General features: G+C 42.1%; 3 protein-coding genes across 3 annotated transcripts; 2 read left to right on the top strand and 1 right to left on the bottom strand.

Moving 5' to 3' along the window:
- The first annotated feature begins 4,642 nt into the window (after positions 1-4,642).
- Positions 4,643-5,230, top strand: LOC133048538 (interferon omega-1-like). Its single transcript, XM_061132236.1, has one exon. The coding sequence runs from the start codon at positions 4,643-4,645 to the stop codon at positions 5,228-5,230; it is 588 nt and encodes a 195-aa protein (XP_060988219.1).
- A 2,245-nt stretch (positions 5,231-7,475) lies between these two features.
- On the bottom strand, positions 7,476-8,035 carry LOC133048918 (large ribosomal subunit protein eL21-like). The gene has a single exon (XM_061132857.1). It carries the CDS (start codon positions 7,993-7,995, stop codon positions 7,513-7,515), a length of 483 nt encoding a protein of 160 aa, XP_060988840.1. The 5' UTR covers positions 7,996-8,035; the 3' UTR covers positions 7,476-7,512.
- A 7,661-nt stretch (positions 8,036-15,696) lies between these two features.
- On the top strand, positions 15,697-16,284 carry LOC133048746 (interferon omega-1-like). The gene has a single exon (XM_061132518.1). The coding sequence runs from the start codon at positions 15,697-15,699 to the stop codon at positions 16,282-16,284; it is 588 nt and encodes a 195-aa protein (XP_060988501.1).
- The last annotated feature ends 8,026 nt before the right edge of the window (positions 16,285-24,310 follow it).

Consider the following 24,310-nt stretch of genomic DNA (forward strand, 5'->3'; position numbering starts at 1 on the left):
CCCTGAGCACCCTGTCTCATGCATTGAACCTGGACTGGCGATTCCTCTCACATATGATAATTTACATGTTTCAATGCCACCCTCCCATATCATCCCACCCTCGCCCTCTCCCACGGAGTACAAAAGACTGTCCAATACATCTGTGTCTCTTTTGCTGTCTTGCATACAGGGTTATCGTTACCATCTTTCTAAATTCCATATATATGTGTTAGTATACTGTATTGGTGTTTTTCTTTCTGGCTTACTTCACTCTGTAAAATAGGCTCCAGTTTCATCCACCTCATTAGAACTGATTCAAATGTATTCTTTTTAATGGCTGAGTAATATTCCATTGTGTATACGTACCACAGCTTTCTTATCCATTCATCTGCTGATGGACATCTAGGTTGCTTCCATGTCCTGGCTATTATAAACAGTGCTGCGATGAACATTGGGGTACACGTGTCTCTTCCAATTCTGGTTTCCTCAGTGTGCATGGCCAGCAGTGGGATTGCTGGGTCATATGGCAGTTCTATTTCGAGCTTTTTAAGGAATCTCCACACTGTTCTCCATAGTGGCTGTACTAGCTTGCATTCCCACCAACAGTGAAAGAGAGTTCCCTTTTCTCCACACCCTCTCCAGCATTCATTGCTTATAGACTTTTGGATAGCAGCCATTCTGACTGGCATGAAGTGGTACCTCACTGTGGTTTTGATTTGCATTTCTCTGATCCTTGTTCACACTGGCCTCACCCTTCCCCTCTGCCACAGCCCCGTCCCCGGCTGTACTGCACTGAAGTTTGCTAACTCAGGATACGTCACTGTGTCAAGGGAAAACCACTTCCCTTCTTCCATATTCATTACGTTGAAGACTTATATTTGCTTTCTTTTTGTCCACAAAACACATCTCCAGTTGTACTTTCTAGGAAACTTGCAAAGAGAAACAAAATCTAAAGTCCTGAAAGTGATAGAGATGCAGCCCCTATGGCTTTCTTTACTTTTCTTTATCTCATCATGAATTACAACTAGATCAGGAGCACTGAGACAAGTCTTGTCCAGTCAGCCACTAAGTGAATATAGGGTATTAAAAACTGAATGAAATATTACACTCAAGTAAAGGAAAAAAGGGTATTTCTCCTGACCTACTAGGCTGGTCCTCACTGCCCTGAATTCTCAGAGGAGCAGAGATGCCCATGGAATTCAGCTGGCTTAAGCAACAGTTAGAAATGGACATGGAACAACAGACTGGTTCCAAATCGGGAAAGCAGTACGTCAAAGCTGTATATTGTCACTCTGCTTATTTAACTTATATATAGAGTACATCATGAGAAATGCTGGGTTGGATGAAGCATAAGCTGGAATCAAGATTGCCAGGAGAAATGTCAATAACCTCAGACATACAGGTGACACCACCCTTATGGCAGAAAGTGAAGAAGAACTAAAGAGCCTCTTGATGAAAGTGAAAGAGGAGAGTGAAAAAGTTGGCTCAAAGCTCGACATTCAGAAAACTAAGACCATGGCATCCGGTCCCACCACTTCATGGCAATAGATGGGGAAACAATGGAAACAGAGGCAGACTTTATTTTGGGGCTCCAAAATCACTGCAGATAGTGAGTGCAGCCATGAAATTAAAAGACACTTGCTCCTTGAAAGAAAACTTATGACCAACCTAGATAGCATATTAAAAAGCAGAGACATTACTTTACCAACAAAGATCCATCTAGTCAAACAAAGCTATGGTTTTTCCAGTAGTCATGTATGGATGTGAGAGTTGGACTATAAAGAAAGTTGAGTGCTGGGAGCCATTATGGGAGATCCCGCCCCATGACGAGGTCATGAAGAAAATACCGGACAGGCAAGGCCGTCTGGGACCCCATCCATGACGAGGTCATGAGGAAAAAAACCTGACGGGCAAGGCCGTCTAGGATAAGGGACCCTCCAGGTTGGCCTCGGCCTCTACCCCACCCTGTATCCTCCCTCCTTTTCTGCTGTTGTCCTTGTTTGCCCTGCTGCGGATTCTTGTGTTGCCTGCCGAGAGCTCTCCTGCTACTCTTTCACTGAATAAAGACCAACTTAAAACCCTAATTAATAAATCTCCTAGACGCTGGTACCCTATGAAGGGGCTAGGGATGAAAGAAATGCTTCAGTTTAAACTCTTTTGCTGGCATTCTGGCTTGTTTGATAAATGTGTGCTCTCATTGCAAAAAATGCTCATGATTGTTCTAAATATCCTAAGCACAGTACGCTAACAAAAGAAACTATTAAGCATAGGCCCCTTCTCAGGGTGAGAAAAGCTCCACAAATATAATAGCCACAAATGTGCCTCATAGAAAATACTTTAGATAGAGATTAGAGTTAACTTTTAGACTAAGAGCCTGTTTTGTGCTATATCTGCTGTTTTTTCAGTCCTTCGCATTTCTGTTCTGTAAAAATGTAATCCTATCTAGTTCCCATAGAGATGATGCCTATTAGAAAGAAAATAGATTAATTATGAGAAAAACAGGGTCGGCTACTGAAGTTGCTTAAGTCACACCAGGTGCAAGCCATAAAATGTTAGCAGGCCTGAGGCCAAATGATAAGAAAGACTCTTGTGAACGAAAAGTATGTGGGTGACATCCTGTTTCTGTTGAAGGTCAAGTTGCTGTTTTAAGATGACCTGTGTGTAAGCAATATGCACTTCCCCAAAAAAGATGTTGTTAAGGGTATAAAGGGGCCATGCAAAAGTAAACTTCAGACTTAGCCCCCAAGCTTTGTCTCACTGTCTCTCTCTCATTCACCAACGCCGTTCATCCTGAGGGTTCCCCTGGATCCTGCTGGGGCTGGACTCTGGCAGTTGAGCACCAAAGAACTGATGCTCTTGAACTGTGGTGCTGGAGAAGACTCTTGAGAGTCCCTTGGGTTGCAAGGAGATCCAGCCAGTCCATCCTAAAGGAAATCAGTCCTGAATATTCATTGGAAGGACTGATGCTGAAGCTGAAACTTCAATATTTTGGCCACCTGATGTGAAGAACTGACTCGTTGGAAGAGACCCTGATGCTGGGAAAGATTGAAGGCAGGGGGAAAGGGGAATGACAGAGGATGAGACGGTTGGATGGCATCACCAACTCAATGGACATGAGTTTGAGTAAGTTCTGGGAGTTGGTGATGGGCAGGGAACCCTGGCATGCTGCAGTCCATGGGGTTGCAAAGAGTCAGACACAACTGAGCAACTGAACTGAACTGAATGACCAAATGGAGCTCAACCCTTGGTTCTGTGAAATAGCTTCTAAACAGAAACAACATCATCATTAAATCTCCTACTTCAAGCTCAGAAAATTTCAGTAAAACAAGTGCTCAATAGTAAAAGGGTTGAATAATTAAATCTATACTTGGTCAAATAAAAATTATTTTTCTACTAAGGCTAGGGCTTGCCTGGTAGCTCAGATGGTCAAGACTTGTTCTGTGATGCAGGACACCCGGCTTCAATACCTGGGTCCTTTTAACTTTTATTAAGGTTAAGGGAGTGCCGTTGGATTAATTCCTCCACTTACTTGCACAAATACACATTTGCTCTTAGTGTCTGAGGGCTGCTGACACTATGGACACCTGAGGACATGGATCAGGAGAAGAGGAAGTCACCACAGAGTAACAGGGTCCTTCACACAAACACCTCAGGGGACAGGGAAGGAGTTCTGGAAGATAAAGTTTTTTCCCAACAAGTAAACAGGCCTTCCATAGAAAGGAGATTTTCAAGTCCTCAGGATTCTGAGGATTGACCCTGCTCTCAGGGAGGGTATCCAGCAGGTTTGGAAGTGGACCCTGTCATTCTAGAGGACAGGGTGAGGCTACACATCATCTCTCCCTTATGAGGTGCTGCTGGGAAAATACAATTGTCCTGCATTTAGAGTCTCCTCACCCATGTTCCCAGAGAAGAATCAGGATTCTGGTGGAATTATTGGCTCAGTCTGTGGACGACAACAGGTCTCCAGTAAGAAAACGGCGGAAAGAAACGGTGATGTCTGTAATAGTCCTGACCTCATGGTCCCCTGAAGCACAACCACAGGGACCTGAAGGAAATTGTTCTAGAAGGAACAGAAACATGGGAGAAGAGCTTGGACTTGTAATAATCAGCCTCTTCTGTAAATCAAACGCTGAAGAACACCCATCATTTGTTTTAAAGAGCTTAATTGCCAGAATGATCTGGTAATTTCTTAATAAATACAGAAAGCATAGAGCTGAGAGAGACTGGATTCCCATGTAAAGTAAGAGGGGAAAATGGAGCCTAAGATGAGGGCTACTGATGTGTTCCTGGAAAAGAGGACAGGAACATTTATGCATGAGAGATGGGAAGAAATAATGTGTGTAATTACAAAAGTACATCACTCCTGACTTAAGACAAAGACCTTACTCATTTATTGATAAATATCCATTTGGCTGGGAACATTTGAAGTTATTGGGAAATAGATAAAATTAATAGTTTAGATTGTTTTCTTTGATCATATTGTGAATACATAAATGAAAATCAAAAAAGGGAAGTAAAAGTGTATAGAAATGATTAGAAAATGAAAACTACTGTGTTCCCTATTTAATGGCCTTGCTTAGAAAGCATGGCATCAGAGAACCTACCTCAAGGATCCACCAGACACCATCGCAGTCAGGCCAGCAGCAGCAGCCCCATCTTCCCCATGGCCTTCGTGCTCTCTCTACTGATGGCCCTGGTGCTGGTCAGCTACGGCCCAGGAGGATCCCTGGGCTGTAACCTGTCTCAGAACTATGTGCTGGTTGGCAGGAAGACCCTCAGGCTCCTGGGCCAAATGAGGAGACTCTCCCCTCGCTTCTGTCTGCAGGACAGAATGGACTTCGCTTTCCCCCAGGAGATGGTGGAGGGTGGCCAGCTGCAGGAGGCCCAGGCAATCTCTGTGCTCCACGAGATGCTCCAGCAGAGCTTCAACCTCTTCCACACAGAGCGCTCCTCTGCTGCCTGGGACACCACCCTCCTGGAGCAGCTCCGCAATGGACTCCATCAACAGCTGGACGACCTGGATGCCTGCCTGGGGCAGGTGATGGGAGAGGAAGATTCTGCCCTGGGAAGGACGGGCCCCACGCTGGCCGTGAAGAGGTACTTCCAGGGCATCCAAGTCTACCTGCGAGAGAAGGAATACAGCGACTGTGCCTGGGAAGTCGTCAGAGTGGAAATCATGAGAGCCTTGTCTTCATCAACCAGCTTACAAGAAAGGTTAAGAGTGATGGATGGAGACCAGATCTCACCTTGACATGACTCTCACTGACTAAGATGTCAATTCACCCTTGTACACTCAGGTGTTGTCATTTCAGAAGACTCTGGTTTCTGCTTTAGCCACCAAATTTTCTGAATTAACTCAGCCAATACATGTCAGTAGTAATAAGCAAGTAGATATAAAAGTACCCAGCTGTAGGGGTATCAGTCCATACCTGATGACTGCCTTGATATTATTTATTTATTCTTTATTTATTTAGTTAATGTAATATTTAATCTCATCATATTTACATTTTCATATAAAAGATGTGTATGTTTACATTGTATTAAAATTTAGAAAATATATATTCCCCTATTTTATTAAAATTGTAACTTGAAAAAAAAATTGTAACTTGTTTTATTTATTAAATACTTATCAAGGTAAACTTCTTGAGTTTTTTTTTTTTTTGAAAACCTAAATCCTTATTTTGTCTATATATACCCATGGCAAAATAGTATTTGTTCATTTTATACTGTGGAACAGTTCTATCACTTTCTAGCAAATGTCTGTCAAAAGGTGGCATTCTAGGAATTTTCTGTGGGTGTAGTTGTTAGGACTCTGAGTTTTCCCTCCAGGGAGACTTGGTTGGGGAACTAAGATTCTAGAAGCTGTGGAGTGTGCCAAAAAGGAAAAAAGTGGAAAGGAGAATATGAAATTGTAGAAAATTGTTAATCTTGATAGGCATTAGTTATAGGCATAACTAATCCATACCCACTCATTACAGAATGGTTGATATAAATGTCTGAGGGAAGCAGTCCCCTCCTGCAGGAAAGCTGACGACATGCGGTGTTGATGGCCGCTCCTGACTCCTATTACTCTGTCTCCCACCTTCTCCTCAGCCCTGCTCCTCAGGACTGAGCAGTTCACCCCCTCACACAGCGCCTTCATTGCCTCCATCTCAGGAGCTCCGTTCTGTGCTGGTTTCTTCTAGCTGCACGGTGTAGTCAGAGTGGAAGCCACAGGAAGAGAGCCCAAGGGAAAGGAGTTCTAGAAATTCCAAAATCTCTGAATCCCAACTCCGCTATTTACCAACAGTGTGACCCTGAAAAATGTCACAAACACTACAGGTCAGTTTCCTCATCTTTAACATGCGGACAATAAGAGTGGTTTTCATATAATTACTGTTTGGATTCAATGAGTCCATACCACACAAGAGGCATCAAGCGCTCCTGCAGAAATCCTCAGGACTGTGAGGATCACAGAGTGCCTGCCCGCAGGGAGGAGACAGGAGAGCTGGCCTGAGACAGTGACCGGAAGGCAACACTGGAAAGGTGCTGGGCCCCCGGCAAAGGTATTTTCTTTTCACCTTGGGTGCTAGTTCCAAAGTGCTTTCAGTGTGAGAACTTTCCTTTGCTGTATGCTGAAGAGCATTCCAATTTCTGGGTTTCATATCTCTAAAAGCATTCTATGAGTTTGAAGGAAACTCTTTGAGAAAGCAGGATTGGTAGAAAATGCTTTGATCTAATATAAACAGGAATAATAGGGAAAGAATAGATCTCATGTCCTTGCAGATAATCAAACACATGCAGAGGCAGGAAGCAAAGAGCAGGGGCTGTGAAGTCTATGGTTCTGCTCTCCAGTTCTGGGCCATGCCGGTGTCAGGGTCCAGCCCAGTGGGCCCAGGAACACCCAAGGGATGAGTGGCGTCGGCGAGGAAGAAGACAGACACACACAGGAGGTTGCGTAGAAGAGGTAGCTTTTTTTTATTTTTAGGATAGCTCAGTTTTTATAGAATGAACGTTACCTCCCCCTTAAGTCACCAAATATTACATCAGATATTGGTTTTGTGCTCCTGTCAATATTTTTCTTTCCCATGTTTTCCCCCTATGCATTCATCTAGAATGTTTCCGATTACAGGGTTTTTTCTTAAATGTCCCGTACATAGTCTTCTTGCCTCAATGGCTTAACATTTTCATTCTAACAAAACAATGTTCTACAAATCTCAGGTATAGTGTAAATTCTTTGGGCAATAAAACAATACTTGGGAAGGGTCACAGTAACATGTTTGACATTTCTGAGAATAGTACCATGAGAAAAACCTTGATATTTTTCTTTACCTGAAACCACAAAACCTCAATTTACAATGATTAACTATTTTTTTTAAATAATATCTGTCAATTTATTAAAAAATGGAGCATACTGAACAACAAACTATCTTACATCTTTAAGGAAGAAAAAACACTAAATTTGAAAAGACATCACCCACTGAATTTGGACACAACACCTCTACTCAATTAAGAGAAACATTTGTACAGTCCAGGTCTTTATTTTTACACCCTTCAGGCCATGAATTCATAGGGAATGGGTTCCAACAGTTCAGGTTCCTTTCCATTGGTCCTCACAAAGTGTGCTTCTCTGGGTGGAGCAGGCTGGCGCTTCAGCTGAACCCAAGTCCCTTTCTCTTTGGCTTCCTTCTTTTTCTGATCATTTTCCTTCACACGTTTTAGGAAGCTATCTCGGCTCTTAGAGTGCTTCATATGCTCGATACGCACATTAATTCTCTTGGCAAGAATCTTGCCCTTAACTTGTTTGTTTACAATGATGCCAACAGCATGCTGGGTAACATTGTAGACTCTCCCAGTTTTGCCATGGTAACATTTGTGGGGCATTCCTTTTTGAACAGTACCCATTCCCTTGATATCTACAATATCACCCTTCTTGTAGATTCGCATGTATGTGGCCAAAGGAACAACTCCATGTTTTCTAAAAGGCCTAGAGAACATGTAGCGGGTGCCCCTCCTCTTTCCCTTTGTGTTGGTCATTTTGGTGAATTACTGGAAGATGGCGGTTCCGGCCGAAAAGCAATGATTAACTATTAAACAGCAAAAACACCTCTAAAGCAGCAAAACATTTCTATTAATAGTGAGATAATGGCAGTGAAGCTGGTTAATATAAATCTTCTATTGAAATCCTATGTACCCCATTTCCTAACTCTACAAAAATACACATAATATCCCATGTTGTTTAAAGAAAGGGAAACAATGGACAAATAGCAGCAAGGAAATGGCAATAATGAAAACCCTCTCAACCAAGGAGCAAGTAAACTGAAGCGGATATCAACTTCTAATTCTAAATGGCTCTACTCTTTTCTATTTTAGAATGTATAATCTTTTAAGCAAGCAGCCAAACTATACCTGTGGCCTTTTCTCTTTTTTTGACTTGATGTTTATGGTAGTGTCCTGAGCAAGAGCATTTCCAAAAAGGCTTGGACTTTTCCAGGGAGGCCTTATTACTATATATTTCCAAAAATTAATAGAAAGCCCTACAACAGTAAGACAGAAGGAGGAAAGGGACATACCGGGCCCCCGGGACAACCTCGAAGGGAAGAACTGTCTTGCAGGTTCTTCTCGTCCCGTGACCTTGTCACGGCCTGGGCACGTCCTGGCAGCTCCCAACATGCCGGGTTGTATCCCAGTTCTCTTTTCCATAAAGTCCTTTGTCGATACTTGCTGGCAATGTCATCTCCTTGAGCTTCTGCATTGCTACTGAAAGACCAAAACCAAAAAAGAGTTCAGAAGTCAATTTTTCCACTTCTTGTACTAAAAAAGTGAGGAACATTATTACTGAATGAATGTTTGATTTTCTGCAACCTCCAAGGGGACTCACGCCAAGGGGCACCTTCCAGGATTGCTACTGCTAGTGCCCTTGTCCCCACGGCAGGCCACTGCGGACCCACCTCCAAAGGAGACTCCAACTTTAGCAGGGAGGTTTGGTTCAGTCTCCTGTGGGGTCACTGCTCCTTTCACCTGGCTCATGGTGCTCACAAGATTTTGTTTGTCCCCTTTGAGAATGGAGTCTCTTTTTCCCATAGTTCTGTGGAAGTTCTGTAATTAAATCCCACTGGCCTTCAGAGTCAGATTCCTTGGGGATTCCGAGTCTCTTTGCCAGATTCTCAGGCATCGAAACCTGACATGAGGCTCAGAACCTTCACACCAGTGGGAGACTTTTTTGGTATTATTGTTTTCCAGTTTGTTGGTTTCCCATCTGGCAGGTATAGGATTTATTTTTATTGTGCTGAGTGCCTCCTACGTCTCACTGCAGTTTCTTCTTTGTCTTTGGATGTGGGGTATCTTTTTTTGGTGGGTTCCAGAGTTCTTCTGGGGATGGTTTTCAACAGCTAGTAGTGATTTCGGTGCTCTTGCAGGAGATGAGTGCATATCCTTCTACTCTGCCATCTTGAACCAGAAGCTAAGCCAAAACTTTGATATTAGACCATTTGAAATACGCTGAACTATCTCATGCACACCCATCATATATTTGTTCACCACCATGGACGTACATTTGGCTGAGATTTGGACAGAGAGTTAATTACTGGAAATAGGCATGTTTTCTGTCTTCAAACAGTATGATTTTCTAAGAAAGATTTTAAAAACCAATAAGTCAACATGCTGTACAGAAAATATTATTATTAAGTCATATCCAAGTTTCTGCAGTAACATGCCAGGGTTCATATATAAAAATTGATCAACAAAGATCCCACAAATTTATACATTTCATTCACCATATTTCAACTTTTATTATTTTAAGGATTTCCTATAATCTGTACTTTTCAAGATCAAGGCCTTGCTTTTTAGTTTTAAACACCCCTCCCGTTCCCCACCGCCCCCCCCCCCCCCACCACCACCACATCCTCCATCAGGACCTTCTAACTGACAGTCCCTTAAATGGGGAGGAATTGACTCCCCAGAGCAGGAGCAAGTCTCCATTTCTTATTCCCACCCAGCATCCTGCACAATGGTAGGATACTGCTGGTCCTCAGGGGTGCCAATAAAAGTGTAAGTGTAATAGTGATAATAATCATAATGATAAGCTTAAAACAGTTTTACCAGTTAGACTGTTTGAAAATGACAATCTTGCTACATTTTTTTGTTTTTATTTTTTGTGGGTTACTCTTGTCTTCTCTGGTGACCAGTATATTTGTTATCTGGGCATCTCTTTACTGGTCCCCAAATTACTGCATCATTTAGTCCAGTCAACTTTTCTGTCCTATCCTACAGTTTTCTCAGCTTTAAAATAGGGAGAAGGGAGTGGATATATGTGTACTTAGAGCTGGTTTACATTGTACAGCAGAAACCAACACAACATTGTAAAGCAATTATTCTCCAATTGAAATCAAAATAGGGATAATGAGACTACTGTACTCCAGTCAATATACCATCTCATGTTATGTACTCTATATGATGTTAATATAAAAACTTACAAAATTATCTTAAATGAGTAGATTATATAAAGCATCAGGGACACATTAAACAGCAGTGAGCATTGTTACTGGATAGGTGAATACAAAGGTTTCGCCATTAATTCATGTCTACCTTAAAAATGATTATGCCATATCTGAGCCTTGCTCAACTCTAATTTTTAATGCAAAAATTCTACCTTTGCAAATTAGAATAAGTTAATCTTTTCTAGTATTATAACCAGTATATCTGCACAATTAAACATTTTACTAGCAAATACAATAATCTCATGACTGTGCCAAGCACATCGAGACATTTAGTGGGCATCAAGTCACCATGCAATCTGTGCATTTGGCATATATGATTCTTACTAGGTAGGAAATGGTGTATTAAGTGAAAATCTACATTATGCTGAAATAAAAAACATCTTGATTATGAATTTTAAAGCAATTTATCTAAATGAAATGACATTTTAAAAAAGTGAATAAAACTCTCCAATGCAAAAGTATGTATACATTTGATAGCTTAACATAAGATCCTTAGATAAAGGAAATGAGAAGAAAAAAAGATTTTGAAAATTGAGATTAATTATTTAAGGTAGCTACTGGGTCATAAGTTTCTCAAATATGGCTTTCCCTCAATTGAACTGAGATGAACAAAGAAGTAATTTTGAAAACATTACAGATGATTTTGCTTCCACTGAAACCAGGAACTTAATGCTTTGTTTTGGCATAAAGAAAATATTTCAACTTGGTGTGAGTTTCAGACTATTTATACATTTTAAAATATTTTCAACTACTTGAATGCTGCAGGAGAAATTAATCATTTATATTAAATAAAATCATTTTCCCTTTCCCAGGGGCTCCTGTAAGTCTCAGTCTTGTCCTCAAGTCTTCCCACTGGATGGTCCCAATATCTAGATTACTGTGCAGAATGTAGATGCCTTTCCCCTTTCTGCGAATTAGTCTTTTTCCCCAGAAACAACCCAGAATCTGAAAACATAGCACAACATGCTCAGATTTCCAGTCATCAATCGCAGCATAAACGGGCACCAGTATAAACTGCTCTGGCTAAAATCTCGTCCCAGGAAGGGGAGGATGGACGCAGGGGCAGGTGCAGAAATCAAGTTGTGAGCAAAACCCTTGCAAAGCTCCCCTGGGCAATCTGGCCCAAAAAGGAAGTTTCCTCACAACCCCCGAGGCCCCAGGCTCTCCCTGGGCGTCAGCAGCACCTAACTCAGCTGGAGGCTCCTGCCTACAGGGACTCCCCAGTCCGCCCCCCACCCCAGACTTGGCGCTGGAGTTCGAGGCGCTAGACCTGGAGACAGGTCTACCGGGTGAGCAGGGCCAGTTGGTCTGTTACAGGGAGTTCTGTGGTGCCCTCCTGGTCGCTGGGGCGCAGGAAAGGCAGATTTGAGCATTTGTTGAGCTGGAGCCCTGGGACTCAGTTTCACTGAAGTGCTGATTTTGGGGGATTCCTGGTCTCTTAGAGGGTGGCAGTGGTGATGATCACCATTCTCCAGGGCTGGAGAACATCACCCTCCATGTCATCAGGGAAGGGGTTGGCATCTGGTGAGCCTGGTGATGCTGCAGATGTTGGGCTGTGTCAGCCTTTATCCAGCTGTTCCCAGCACCTTCCCGAAACTAAGATTTTAAATAGGTCAGAATTGTCACTTTCTGCACTTTTCTCAATTTTGTCTCCACTGAAAAACTTTTCCCTTCTATTCTGGGCATCAGAGAATGTCACAGCTTCAATGCTTCTTCTGTGTTATTACACTGGACATGAAATGTACTCATGGAAAAGTCTCAATCCAAAAGGAGATATTCATCTATATGAGTCAACTCAGCTTGAAAAAAAAAAAACCCAAGGCTCAATCTCTCTTCTTTAGTCCAAAAGAGAACTTAGAGGTGTGACTCTATAGTCTATTTTGACAGTTTTTAAATTGCACCAATTTTTAAACTGCCACATCTCTCTGCATTTCCTTTTTTAAAGGAATACATAATACATAAGGGTCTAATACATAAGGTTTGAATTCTTCAGTTATTTACAGAACTATAGCTCCTGTGTTCTGGTGGTCTACAGATAATAGTGGCATAATAGTGAACAGGGGTTAATTCATAGAGTTCTCTTCATTCTCTCACCAGAGTGTGCTGAACGCACACACACATGTGACAACGTGCTTGGCGATGTAGATTCCAGGAGCATCAGGAGGGGATGATGACTGCCCTCCTGGGAGCAGGGGAGAGGACTCTGGAGGCAGGATGAGGAGGAAGGAGGCAGCACGTGCTCAGAGCAGCTGAGGGCCGGTTCTCAGAGCTGATGAAGAGGAGGGACTGGGAGCAGCAGGAAGTTCTACTCTCACACAATCTGGGGCTCCTGAGTGTAGCCGACACGAGACATTCATTTTGTGTTCTAAAACATGAAGACAGCTTTAGTAGCAGCCACAGAGGACATCCTTTACTTCAAATAATACAAGGTTTGCAAATTAGGCTGAGAATGTGGAACTGAGTGAATGATAGCAGTGTTTCATATCAATAGAACCAATAGTAACCTCTTTCCTCCACCCTCAGTCCAACCAAGAGAAGCTTTCCCTGCAAGTTCCTTAACACAGTCAAGGGTCTGCATGTTGAATCCCTAAGTGTTCATTTTAGGAGAGGGAATGTCCGCAGGACTGTGAAGAGCCCAGGAGCCCAGATTTCCTCCCTTTTGAGCAGTGTCTTGTATGCAATGGAGAGAAATCCTATATCACTTGAAGTTCTTTGCTGAGGAAGAGGTTCAGGAAAGTTGTCTAACTTTCCTAGAATTTAGATGTTTTGTTCCAGGTCGGGGAACTATATCCTACAGGCTACAACCAAGACTTCCCATGCCACAAGTAAAGATTCCATCTGAGGCAAAGAAGAAGATCCAGCATGCTACAACTAGACTGGGCACGGCCAAATAAATACATAAAATAAATACATTTAAAATTCTTAAAAAACCCGAAGAAACCCAACCCATCAATGTGATCATATCACAAGGTGGGATATTAGGGAGATTAGGGTTAGCAATCAATAAAATTCAGTTTTCACTTTTAAAATCATAATTATTGTTACCCAGACTAAGATCAGGATCCTTTGGAATCATTTCATTCCCTTTCATTCTAATTTTTTCAATACAACTTCTCATTGTCCAGGTGGATTTTTCACAGATGCACAGCAAGGCTGGTCTCCTCAACCCTGTGAGAAGGGTTAGTTTTCGAGCAACTGGGCTTCTGATTGCCCTTCTCCCATGAGCTGGTGCATGTGACTTCTTCCTTCTCCCCTTATACTGTCCACATATGGATTAAAGGAAAGAAAAATCAGGTGGCTGGTCTTACAAAGCTGATGGCAGTCCACAGACTCAGGACTTGGCCTTCCTTGAGCTTTTATCAGAAGCAGCCATGTCCCAGCCTTTCTGTTGTTCATATTGGCCTGATCCTTCCCTTCTGCCACAGCCTAGGCCCCAGCTATGCTGCCCTGAAGTTTACTAACCCAGAATACATCACTGTGTCAGGGGAAAACCACTTCCCTTATTTCATATTCATGACAGTGAGAGTTTCCCTTGTTTCTTGTTGCTCACAAAACAACTGTGGAATTTTACTTTCTAGCAAAATTGCAAAGAGAAACAAAAAAAACCTAACCTCTTGAAAGTGATGCAGCCCCTCGGGCTTTCTTTACTTCCCTTTACTGTTCTCACCTCATCATGAATTACAGCCAGAGGAGGAGCAGTGAAACAAATCTTGTCCAATACGTCCCTAAGTGAATATAAAAAGTTTAAATGAAAACTTACACTAAAGGAAAAAAGGCTATTTCTCCTGATCTAATAGACTGGGTCTCAATGCCCTACATTCTCAGAGGAGACAGAAACAGAGGAACAGAGATGCCCGGTGGAATCAACTGCCTGAGTAAATGACTGTAACTCACTAGATTGTGTGACATAAGCTTCCAACAAGAGACAACACCAGCACTGAATCTCCTTCCTCCAGCTCAGAAACTCTGAGCAGGACAGGTGTTGAAGAGTTTAAGTAAAAGAATTGAATAATAAAAACTATACTTGGCAAAGTAGATATTATTTATCTACTAAAAGTAAAATGATTGCAGTTGGAAATTGCCTTCACCAACTTACACAAACACACTTTTGCTCTCAGCATCTGAGCACTGCTGATATTTTGGACACCTGGGGAAACTGGTCAGGAGAAGAGGAGGTCGCCACCAAGACCTAGGGTCCTTCACAGAAACACTCCAGGGGAGAGGATGGGGTTTAGGAAGAGAATTTATTTTCCCAACAAATAAACAAGCCCTCCACAGAAAGGAGCTTTTGAGGCCACAGGATGTGGTGAGCCTGTCCTCAGGGAAGGAGTCCTGCAGGTGAGAAAGGGACTCACTCACTCCCGAGGACAGGCTGTGGCTCCATGTGATCTCTCCCTTGTGAGTGAGGTGCTGATGGGAGACTACAATTATCCTGGAATGAGAGTCTCCTCACCCATGTTCCCTGAGAAGAACCAGGATTCTGGTGGGGGTACTGGCCCAGTCTGTGGAGGACGACAGGTCTCCAGTAAGAAAATGGTGGAAAGAAAGGGTGATGTAACAGTCCTGCCCTCATGGTTCCCTGAAGGGCAGGGATCTGCAGGAACGTGTTCCAGAAGGAAGAGAAATGTGGGAAGAGTTCAAGGACTGATAATAATCAGCTTCTTCTCTAAATCAAACATTAAAGAAAACTCATCATTTGTTTCCAAGAGCTTAACTGGCAGAGTGATCTGCTAAATCCCTTAACATTCAGAAAACTAAAAATAAATAAATAAATAAATAAGGAAACCATAGAGCTGACAGATCCTGGCTTCCTATGGAAACTAAGAGTGAAAACGGAGCCTAAGAGCAAGCCAACAATGTGTTCATGGATGAAAGTATAGCAACACTTATGAATGAGTGGAAAGGGCAATAACATGTGTAATTACAAATGTGTATCAATTCAGACTTAAGACAAAGACCTTTCTCATTTGATTGAAAAATATCCATTTGGATGGGCACATCTGAAGTCACTAGGAAAAGGCAAAATTAAGTCTAGAAGGAAGAAAATTTCTTTGACTATATAGAAAATACGTAACAGAAAACCAAAAAGGAAGTAAAAGTGTATAGATGTGATTAGAAAATGAAAACTACCATGTTCCCTATTTAATGGCCTTGCTTAGTAAGCATGGCATCAGAGAACCTACCTCAAGGTTCCAGCAGACGCCGTCTCCACCAGCCCAGCAGCAGCCTCATCTTCCCCATGGCCTTCATGCCCTCTCTACTGATGGCCCTGGTGCTGGTCAGCTACGGCCCAGGAGGATCCCTGGGCTGTGACCTGTCTCAGAACCACGTGCTGGTTGGCAGGAAGACCCTCAATCTCCTGGACCAAATGAGGAGGCTCTCCCCTCGCTTCTGTCTGCAGGACAGAAAAGACTTTGCTTTTCCCCAGGAGATGGTAGAGGGCGGCCAGCTGCAGGAGGCCCAGGCCATCTCTGTGCTCCACGAGATGCTCCAGCAGAGCTTCAGCATCTTCAACACAACGCGCTCCTCTGCTGCCTGGGACACCACCCTCCTGGAGCAGTTCCGCATTGGACTCCTTCAGCAGCTGGCTGACCTGGACGACTGCCTGGGGCAGGTGATGGGAGAGGAAGACTCTGCCCTGGGAAGGATGGGCCCCACGCTGGCCATGACGAGGTACTTCCAGGGCATCCATGTCTACCTTCAAGAGAAGGGATACAGTGACTGTGCCTGGGAAATCGTCAGACTGGAAATCATGAGATCCTTGTCTTCATCAACCAGCTTGCAAGAAAGGTTAAGAATGATGGATGGAGACCTGAACTCACATTGACATGACTTTCACTGATTAAGAAGCCACATCATCCTTGTATACTCATCTGGGGTCATTTTAGAAGACTCTTAATTCTGATTCAGCCACCAAATTTATTGAATAAACTCAGCCAATACATGTCAGTAGTAATAAGCAAGTAGATATCAAAGTATTCAAGTGCAGGGGTATCAATCAATAAGCGATGACTGCCCTGATGTTATTTATTTATTCTTTAGTTAATGTAATATTTTATCTCATCATATTTATATTTCCATATAAAAGATATGCATGTTTACATTGTATTAAAATTTAGAAAATATTTTCCCTATTTAATTAAAATTGTCATTTGTTTTATTTATTAAATAGTTATCAAGATAAATTTGTTAAATTTTTATTTTGAAAACCTAAATCCTTATTTTGTCTACATAGACCTATCATAAAATAGTATTTGTTCACTTTATATTGTGTAGCAGTTCTATCATTTTCTAAGAAATGTTTGTCAAAAGGTGGAATTCTGAGAATATTCCCTGGGTGCAGTTGTTAGGACTCTGAGTTTTTCCTTCAGGGAGCCTTGGTTGAGGAACTAAGATCCTATAAGCTGTGGAGGGTGCCAAAAAGAAAAAAGAAGGGAAATTATGAAATTGTAGAAAATGGTGAGTCTTGATGTCATAGGCATAACTGATTTATACCCACTCATTAAAGAATGGTTGATATACATATCTGAGGGAAGCAGTCACCTCCAGCAGGAAAGCTGATGACATGCGGTGTTAACCAGCCGCGCCTAACTCCTATTACTCTGTCTCCACCTTCTCCTCAGTACTGCCTTACTGAGCAGCTCACTCCCTTACACAGCACCTTCACTGCCTCCATCTGGACGCAGAGCATCCTTTTTCGGCAGGCTCCAGAGTCTCCTCCGGATGGTTGTTCAACAGCTAGTTGCGATTTCATTGCTCTTGCGTGAGAAGATAAGTGCATGTCCTTCTACTCTGCCATCTTGAACCAGAAGCTAAGCCAAAACTTTGATATTTGACCATTTGAAAAATGCTCAACTATCTCATGCACACCCACCATATCTTTTATTCACCATCACAGACATAACGTGTGGCTGAGATTTGAACAGGGCATTAATTACTGGAAATAGGTATGTTGTCTGTCTTCAAACAGTATGATTTTCTAAGAAAGATTTTTAAAATCAATATGTCAACATGCTGTACAGAAAATATTATTATTGAGGTATATCCAAGTTCCTGCAGTAACAACCCAGGGTTCATTGATAAAAATTGATCAACAAAGATCCCACAAATTTATACATTTCATTCACCATATTTCAACTTTTATTATTTTAAGAATTTCCTATAATCTGTACTTTTCAAGATCAAAGCCTTTCTTTACATTTTAAACTCCCCTCCCCCACACACATCCTCCATCAGGACCTCCTAACTGACAGTCCCTTAAATGGGGAGGAACTGACTCCCCAGAGCAGGAGCAAGTCTCCATTTCTTATTCCCACCCAGCATCCAGTACAATGGTAGGATACTACGGGTCCTCAGGGGTGTCAATAAAAGTGTAAGTGTAATAGTGATAATAACCATAATGATAAGCTTAAAATAGTTTTACCAGTTAAACTGTTTGAAAACGACAATACTGCTACATTTTTTGTCTTTATCTTTTGTGGGTTACTCTTGTCTTCTCAGGTGACCAGTATATTTGTTATCTGGGCATCTCTTTACTGGTCCCCAATTTCCTGCCTCATTTAGTCCAGTTGATTTTTCTGTCCTATGCTACTGTTTTCTCAGCTTTAAAATAAGGATATGGGAGTGGATATATGTGTACTTATAGCTATTTCATGTTGTTGTCCAGCAGAAACCAACACAACATTGTAAAGCAATTATTCTCCAATTGAAATCAAAATGGGGAAAATGAGAATACTGTACTCCATTCAATATACCACCTCATGTTATGTACTCTATATGATGTTAATATAAAAACTTACAAAATTATCTTAAATGAGTAGATTATATAAGCATCAGGGACACATTAAACAGCTGGGAGAGTTATTACTGTGACAGGTGTATACAAAGCTTTCACCATTATTTCATGTCTGCCCTAAAGATGATTATGCCTTATCTGTGCCTTGCTCTACTCAATTTTTAATGCAAAAATTCTACTTCTGCAAATTAGAATAGGTTAATCTTTTCTAGTATCGTACAAAGCATATCTACACATTTAAAAATTTTACTAGCAAATACAATAATCTCATGACTGTCCCAAGCAAACCGAGACATTTAGTGGGCATCAAGTCACCATGCAGTCAGCGCACTTGGCATACAAGATGCTTAATAGGTAGGAAATGGTGTATTAAGTGAAAATCTACATTATGCTGAAATAAAAAACATCTTGATTATGAATTTTAAAGCAACTTATCTAAATGAAATGACATTTAAAAAAAGTGAATAAAACTCTCCAATGCAAAACTATGTATACATTTGATAGCTTAACATAAGATCCTTAGATAAAGGAAATGAGAAGAAAAAAGATTTTGAAAATTGAGATTAATTATTTAAGGTAGCTACTGGGTCATAAGTTTCTCAAATATGGCTTTCCCTCAATTGAACTGAGATAAACAAAGAAGTAATTTTGAAAACATTACAGATGATTTTGCTTCCACTGAAACCAGGAACTTAAAGTTGTGTTTTGGCATAAGGAATATTTAGACTTGGTGTGAATTTCAGACTTCTTTATAGATTTTAAAATATTTTCAACAACTTGAATGTTGCAGGAGAAATTAACCATTTATATTAAATAAAATCATTTTCCCTTTCCCAGGGGCTCCTGTAATCTCAGTCTTGTCCTCAAGTCTTTCCACTGGATGGTCCCTATATCTAGATTACTGTCCAGAATGAGGATGCTTTTCCCCTTTCTGCAAATTAGTCTTTTTCCCCAGAAACAACCCAGAATCTGAAAACATAGCACAACATGCTCAGATTTCCAGTCATCAATCGCAGCATAAACGGGCACCAGTGTAAACCGCTCTGGCTAAAATCTCGTCCCAGAAAGGGGAGGATGGACGCAGGGGCAGGTGCAGAAATCAGGTTGTGAGCAAAACCCCTGCAAAGCTCCCCTGGGCAGTCTGGCCTGAAAAGGAAGTTTCCTCACTGCTCCCGGGGCCCCACGCGCTCTCTGGGCCCCAGCAGCACCTAGCTCATCTGGAGGCTCCTGCCTACAGGGACTCCCCAGTTCTCCCCGTGGACTTGGCGCTGGAGTTCAAGGTCCTGGACCTGAAGACAGGTCTGCGGGGAGAGCAGGGCCAGTTGCTCTGTTACAGGGAGTTCTGTGGTGCCCTCCTGGTTGCTGGGGCGCAGGAAAGGCAGATTTGAGCATTTGTTGAGCTGGAGCCCTGGGACTCTGTTTCACAGAAGTGCTGATTTTGGGGGATTCCTGGTCTCTCAGTGGGTGACAATGGTTATGATCACCATTCTCCAGGGCTGGAGAACATCACCCTCCTTGTCATCAGGGAAGGGGTTGGCATCTGGTGAGCTTGGTGATGCTGCAGATGTCGGGCTGTGCCCTCCTTTATCCAGCTGTTCCCAGCACCTTGCCACTAATAAGATTTTAAAATAGGTCATAATTGTCACTTTCTGCACTTTTCTCAATTTTGTCTCCACTGAAAAACTTTTCCCTTCTATTCTGGGCATCAGAGAATGTCACAGCTTCGATGCTTCTTATGTGTTTTTACACTGGAAATGAAACTTTATTCATGGAAAAGTCTCAATCCAAAAGGAGATATTTATCTATATGAATCAACTCAGCTTGAAAGAAAAACCTGAGGCTCAATCTCTCTTCTTTAGTCTAAAAGAGAACTTAAGAGGTGTGACTCCATAATCTATTTTGACAGTTTTTAAAATCCACATATATATATTTTTATTTTTTATTTTATTATTTTTGGAGGTTTTTTTAAAATTAATTTGTTTATTATTTTACTTTACAATATTGTATTGGTTTTGCCGTACATTGACTTGAATCCTCCATGGGTGTACATGTGTTCTCCATCCTGAACCCCCCTCCCACCTCCCCCCCATCCCATCCCTCTGGGTCATCCCCATGCACCAGCCCTGAGCACCCTGTCTCATGCATTGAACCTGGACTGGCAATTCCTCTCACATATGATAATTTACATGTTTCAATGCCATTCTCCCATATCAACCCACCCTCGCCCTCTCCCACAGAGTCCAAAAGACTGTTCAATACATCTGTGTCTCTCTTGCTGTCTCGAATACAGGGTTATTGTCACCATCTTTCTAAATTCCATATATATGTGTTAGTATACTGTATTGGTGTTTTTCTTTCTGGCTTACTTCACTCTGTAAAATAGGCTCCAGTTTCATCCACCTCATTAGAACTGATTCAAATGTATTCTTCTTAATGGCTGAGTAATATTCCACTGTGTATACGTACCACAGCTTTCTTATCCATTCATCTGCTGATGGACATCTAGGTTGCTTCCATGTCCTGGCTATTATAAACAGTGCTGTGATGAACATTGGGGTACATATGTCTCTTTCAATTCTGGTTTCCTCAGTGTGTATGCCCAGCAGTGGGATTGCTGGGTCGTATGGCAGTTCTATTTCCAGTTTTTTAAGGAATCTCCACACTGTTCTCCATAGTGGCTGTACTAGTTTGCATTCCCACCAACAGTGTAAGAGGGTTCCCTTTTCTCCATACCCTCTCCAGCATTTATTTCTTGTAGACTTTTGGATAGCAGCCATTCTGACTGGCATGAAGTGGTACCTCATTGTGGTTTTGATAAAATCCACCAACATTTAAATTGCCACATCTCTCTCCATTTCCTTTTTAAGGGTCTAATACATAAGGTTTCAATCTGCACAGTTATTTACAGGACCATAGCTCCTGTTTCTGGTGGTCTACAGATATTAGTGGCATAATAGTGAACATGGGTTAATTCACAGAGCTCTCTTCATTCTGTCACCAAAGTGTGCTGACTGCACACACGTGTGACAATGTGCTTGGCGATGTGGATTCCAGGAGAGTCATGCGGGGATGATGACTGCCCTCCTGGGAGCAGGGGAGAGGACTCTGGAGGCAGGATGAGGAGGAAGGAGGCAGCACGTGCTCAGAGCAGCTGAGGGCCGGTTCTCAGAGCTGATGAAGAGGAGGGACTGGGAGCAGCAGGAAGTTCTACTCTCACACAATCTGGGGCTCCTGAGTGTAGCCGACACCAGACATTCATTTTGTGTTCTAAAACATCAAGACAACTTTAGTAGCAGTCACAGAGGACACCATTTACCTCAAATAATACACAGTTTGCAAATCAGTAACCTCTTTCTTCCACCCACAGTTCAACCAAGAGAAGCGTTGCCTGCAAGTTCCTTAACACAGTCAAGGGTCTGCATGTTGAATTCCTAGTTCATTCTAGGAGATGGAATGCCTTCAGGACTGTGACAAGCCCAGGAGCCCAAGTTTCCTCCCTTTTGAGCAGTGCCTTATACATACTGGAGAGAAATCCTACAGTTCTTTGCTGAGAAAGAGATTCTAGGAAAGTTGTCTACTCTCCTGGAATTTTGATGTTTTGTTCCTGGCTAGGGAACTAGATCCTACAGGCCACAACAAAGACTTCCCATGCCACAAGTAAAGATCCCATCGGAGGCAAGGAATATCGAAGATCCAGCATGCCGCAACTAAGACCTGGCACAGCCAAATAAATGCATAAAATAAATATTTTAAAATTCTTAAAAACCCAAAGAAAAACAACCCATCAATGGGATCATATCACAAGGTGGGATATTAGGGAGATTAGGGTTAGCAATCAATAAAATTCAGTTTTCATTTTTAATATTATAATTATTGTTACCCAGACTAAGATCAGGATCCCTTGGAATCATTTCATTCCCTTTCATTCTAATTTTTTTCAATGCAACTTCTCATTGTCCAGGTGGATTTGTCACAGATGCACAGCAAGGCTGGTCTCCTTGACCCTGTGAGAGAGGGTTAGTGTTCGAGCAACTGGGCTTCTGATTGCCCTTCTCCCATGAGCTGGTGCATGTGACTTCTTCCTTCTCCCCTTATACTGACCACATATGGATTAAAGGAAAGAAAAATCAGGTGACTGGTCTTACAAGGCTGATGGCAGTCCACAGACCAGGACTTGGCCTTCCTTGAGCTTTTATCAGAAGCAGCCATGTCCCAGCCTTTCTGTTGTTCATATTGGCCTGATCCTTCCCTTCTGCCACAGCCTAGGCCCCAGCTATGCTGCCCTGAAGTTTGTTAACCCAGAATACATCACTGTGTCAGGGGAAAACCACTTCCCTTATTTCATATTCATGACAATGAGAGTTACCCTTGTTTTCTTGTTGCCCACAAAACAACTGTGGAATTTTACTTTCTAGCAAAATTGCAAAGAGAAACAAAAAAAACCTAACCTCTTGAAAGTGATGCAGACCCTCGGGTTTTCTTTACTTCCCTTTACTGTTCTCACCTCATCATGAATTACAACCAGAGAAGGAGCAGTGAAACAAATCTTGTCCAATACGTCACTAAGTGAATATAAAAAGTTTAAATGAAAAATTACACTAAAGGAAAAAAGGCTATTTCTCCTGATCTAATAGACTGGGTCTCAATGCCCTGCATTCTCAGAGGAGAGAGAAAGAGAGAAACAGAGATGCCCGGTGGAATCAACTGCTTGAATAAACGACTGTAACTCACTAGATTCTATGACATAAGCTTCCAACAAGAAACAACACCAGCACTGAATCTCCTTCCTCCAGCTCAGAAACTCTGAGCAGAACAAGTGTTGAAGAGTTTACGTAAAAGAATTGAATAATAAAAACTATACTTGGGAAAGTAGATATTATTTATCTACTAAAAGCAAAATTATTTTAGTTGGAAATTCGTCTACCAACTTACACAAACACACTTTTGCTCTCAGCATCTGAGCACTGCTAACACTTTGGACACCTGGGGAAATTGGTCAGGAGAAGAGGAGGTCGCCACCAAGACCTAGGGTCCTTCACAGAAACACTCCAGGGGAGAGGGTGGGGTTTAGGAAGATGATTTATTTCCCCAACAAATATACAATCCCTCCACAGAAAGGAGATTTTCAAATCCACAGGATGTGGTGAGACTGTCCTCAGGGAGGGAGTCCAGCAGGTGAGGAAGGGACTCTGTCACTCCCGAGGACAGGCTGTGGCTCCATGTGATCTCTCCATTGTGAGTGAGGTGCTGCTGGGGAAATACAATTATCCTGGAATGAGAGTCTCCTCACCCATGTTCCCTGAGAAGAACCAGGATTCTGGTGGGTGTTTTGGCCCAGTCTGTGGAGGACAAGAGGTCTCCAGTAAGAAAATGGTGGAAAGAAAGGGTGATGTCTGTCATAGTCCTGCCCTCTTGGTTCCCTAAACACAACCACATGGACCTGCAGGAATGTGTTCTAGAAGGAAGAGAAATGTGGGAGAAGCTCATGGACTCATAATAATCAGCTTCTTCTCTAAATCAAACACTAAAGAAAACCGACCCTTTGTTTCAAAGAGCTCAACTGCCACAGTGATCTGGTAAAACCCTAAATAAATATGGAAACCATAGCTGAGGGAGTCTGGCTTCCTAGGTAAAGTGAGAGGGGAAAATGGAGCCTAAGATGAGGGCTACAAATGTGTTCCTGGAAAAGAGGACAGGAACATTTATGCATGAGAGAAAGGAGGCAATAATGTGTGTCATTACAAATGTACTTCAATTCTTACTTAAAACGAAGACCTTTCTCATTAGATGATGAATATCCATTTGGATAAGCACATCAGAAGTTACTGGAAAAAGGTAAAATTAATAGTTTAGATTGAAGACAAGTTCTTTGACCATATTCAGAATACATAACAGAAAACCAAAATAGGAAGTAAAAGTGTATAGAAATGATTAGAAAATGAAAACTACCATGTTCCCTATTTAATGGCCTTGCTTAGAAAGCATGGCATCAGAGAACCTACCTCAAGGTTCCAGCAGACGCCGTCTCCACCAGCCCAGCAGCAGCCTCATCTTCCCC

This window comes from Dama dama, chromosome 29 (genome assembly GCF_033118175.1).
Source record: "Dama dama isolate Ldn47 chromosome 29, ASM3311817v1, whole genome shotgun sequence".
Classification (NCBI taxonomy): domain Eukaryota; kingdom Metazoa; phylum Chordata; class Mammalia; order Artiodactyla; family Cervidae; genus Dama; species Dama dama.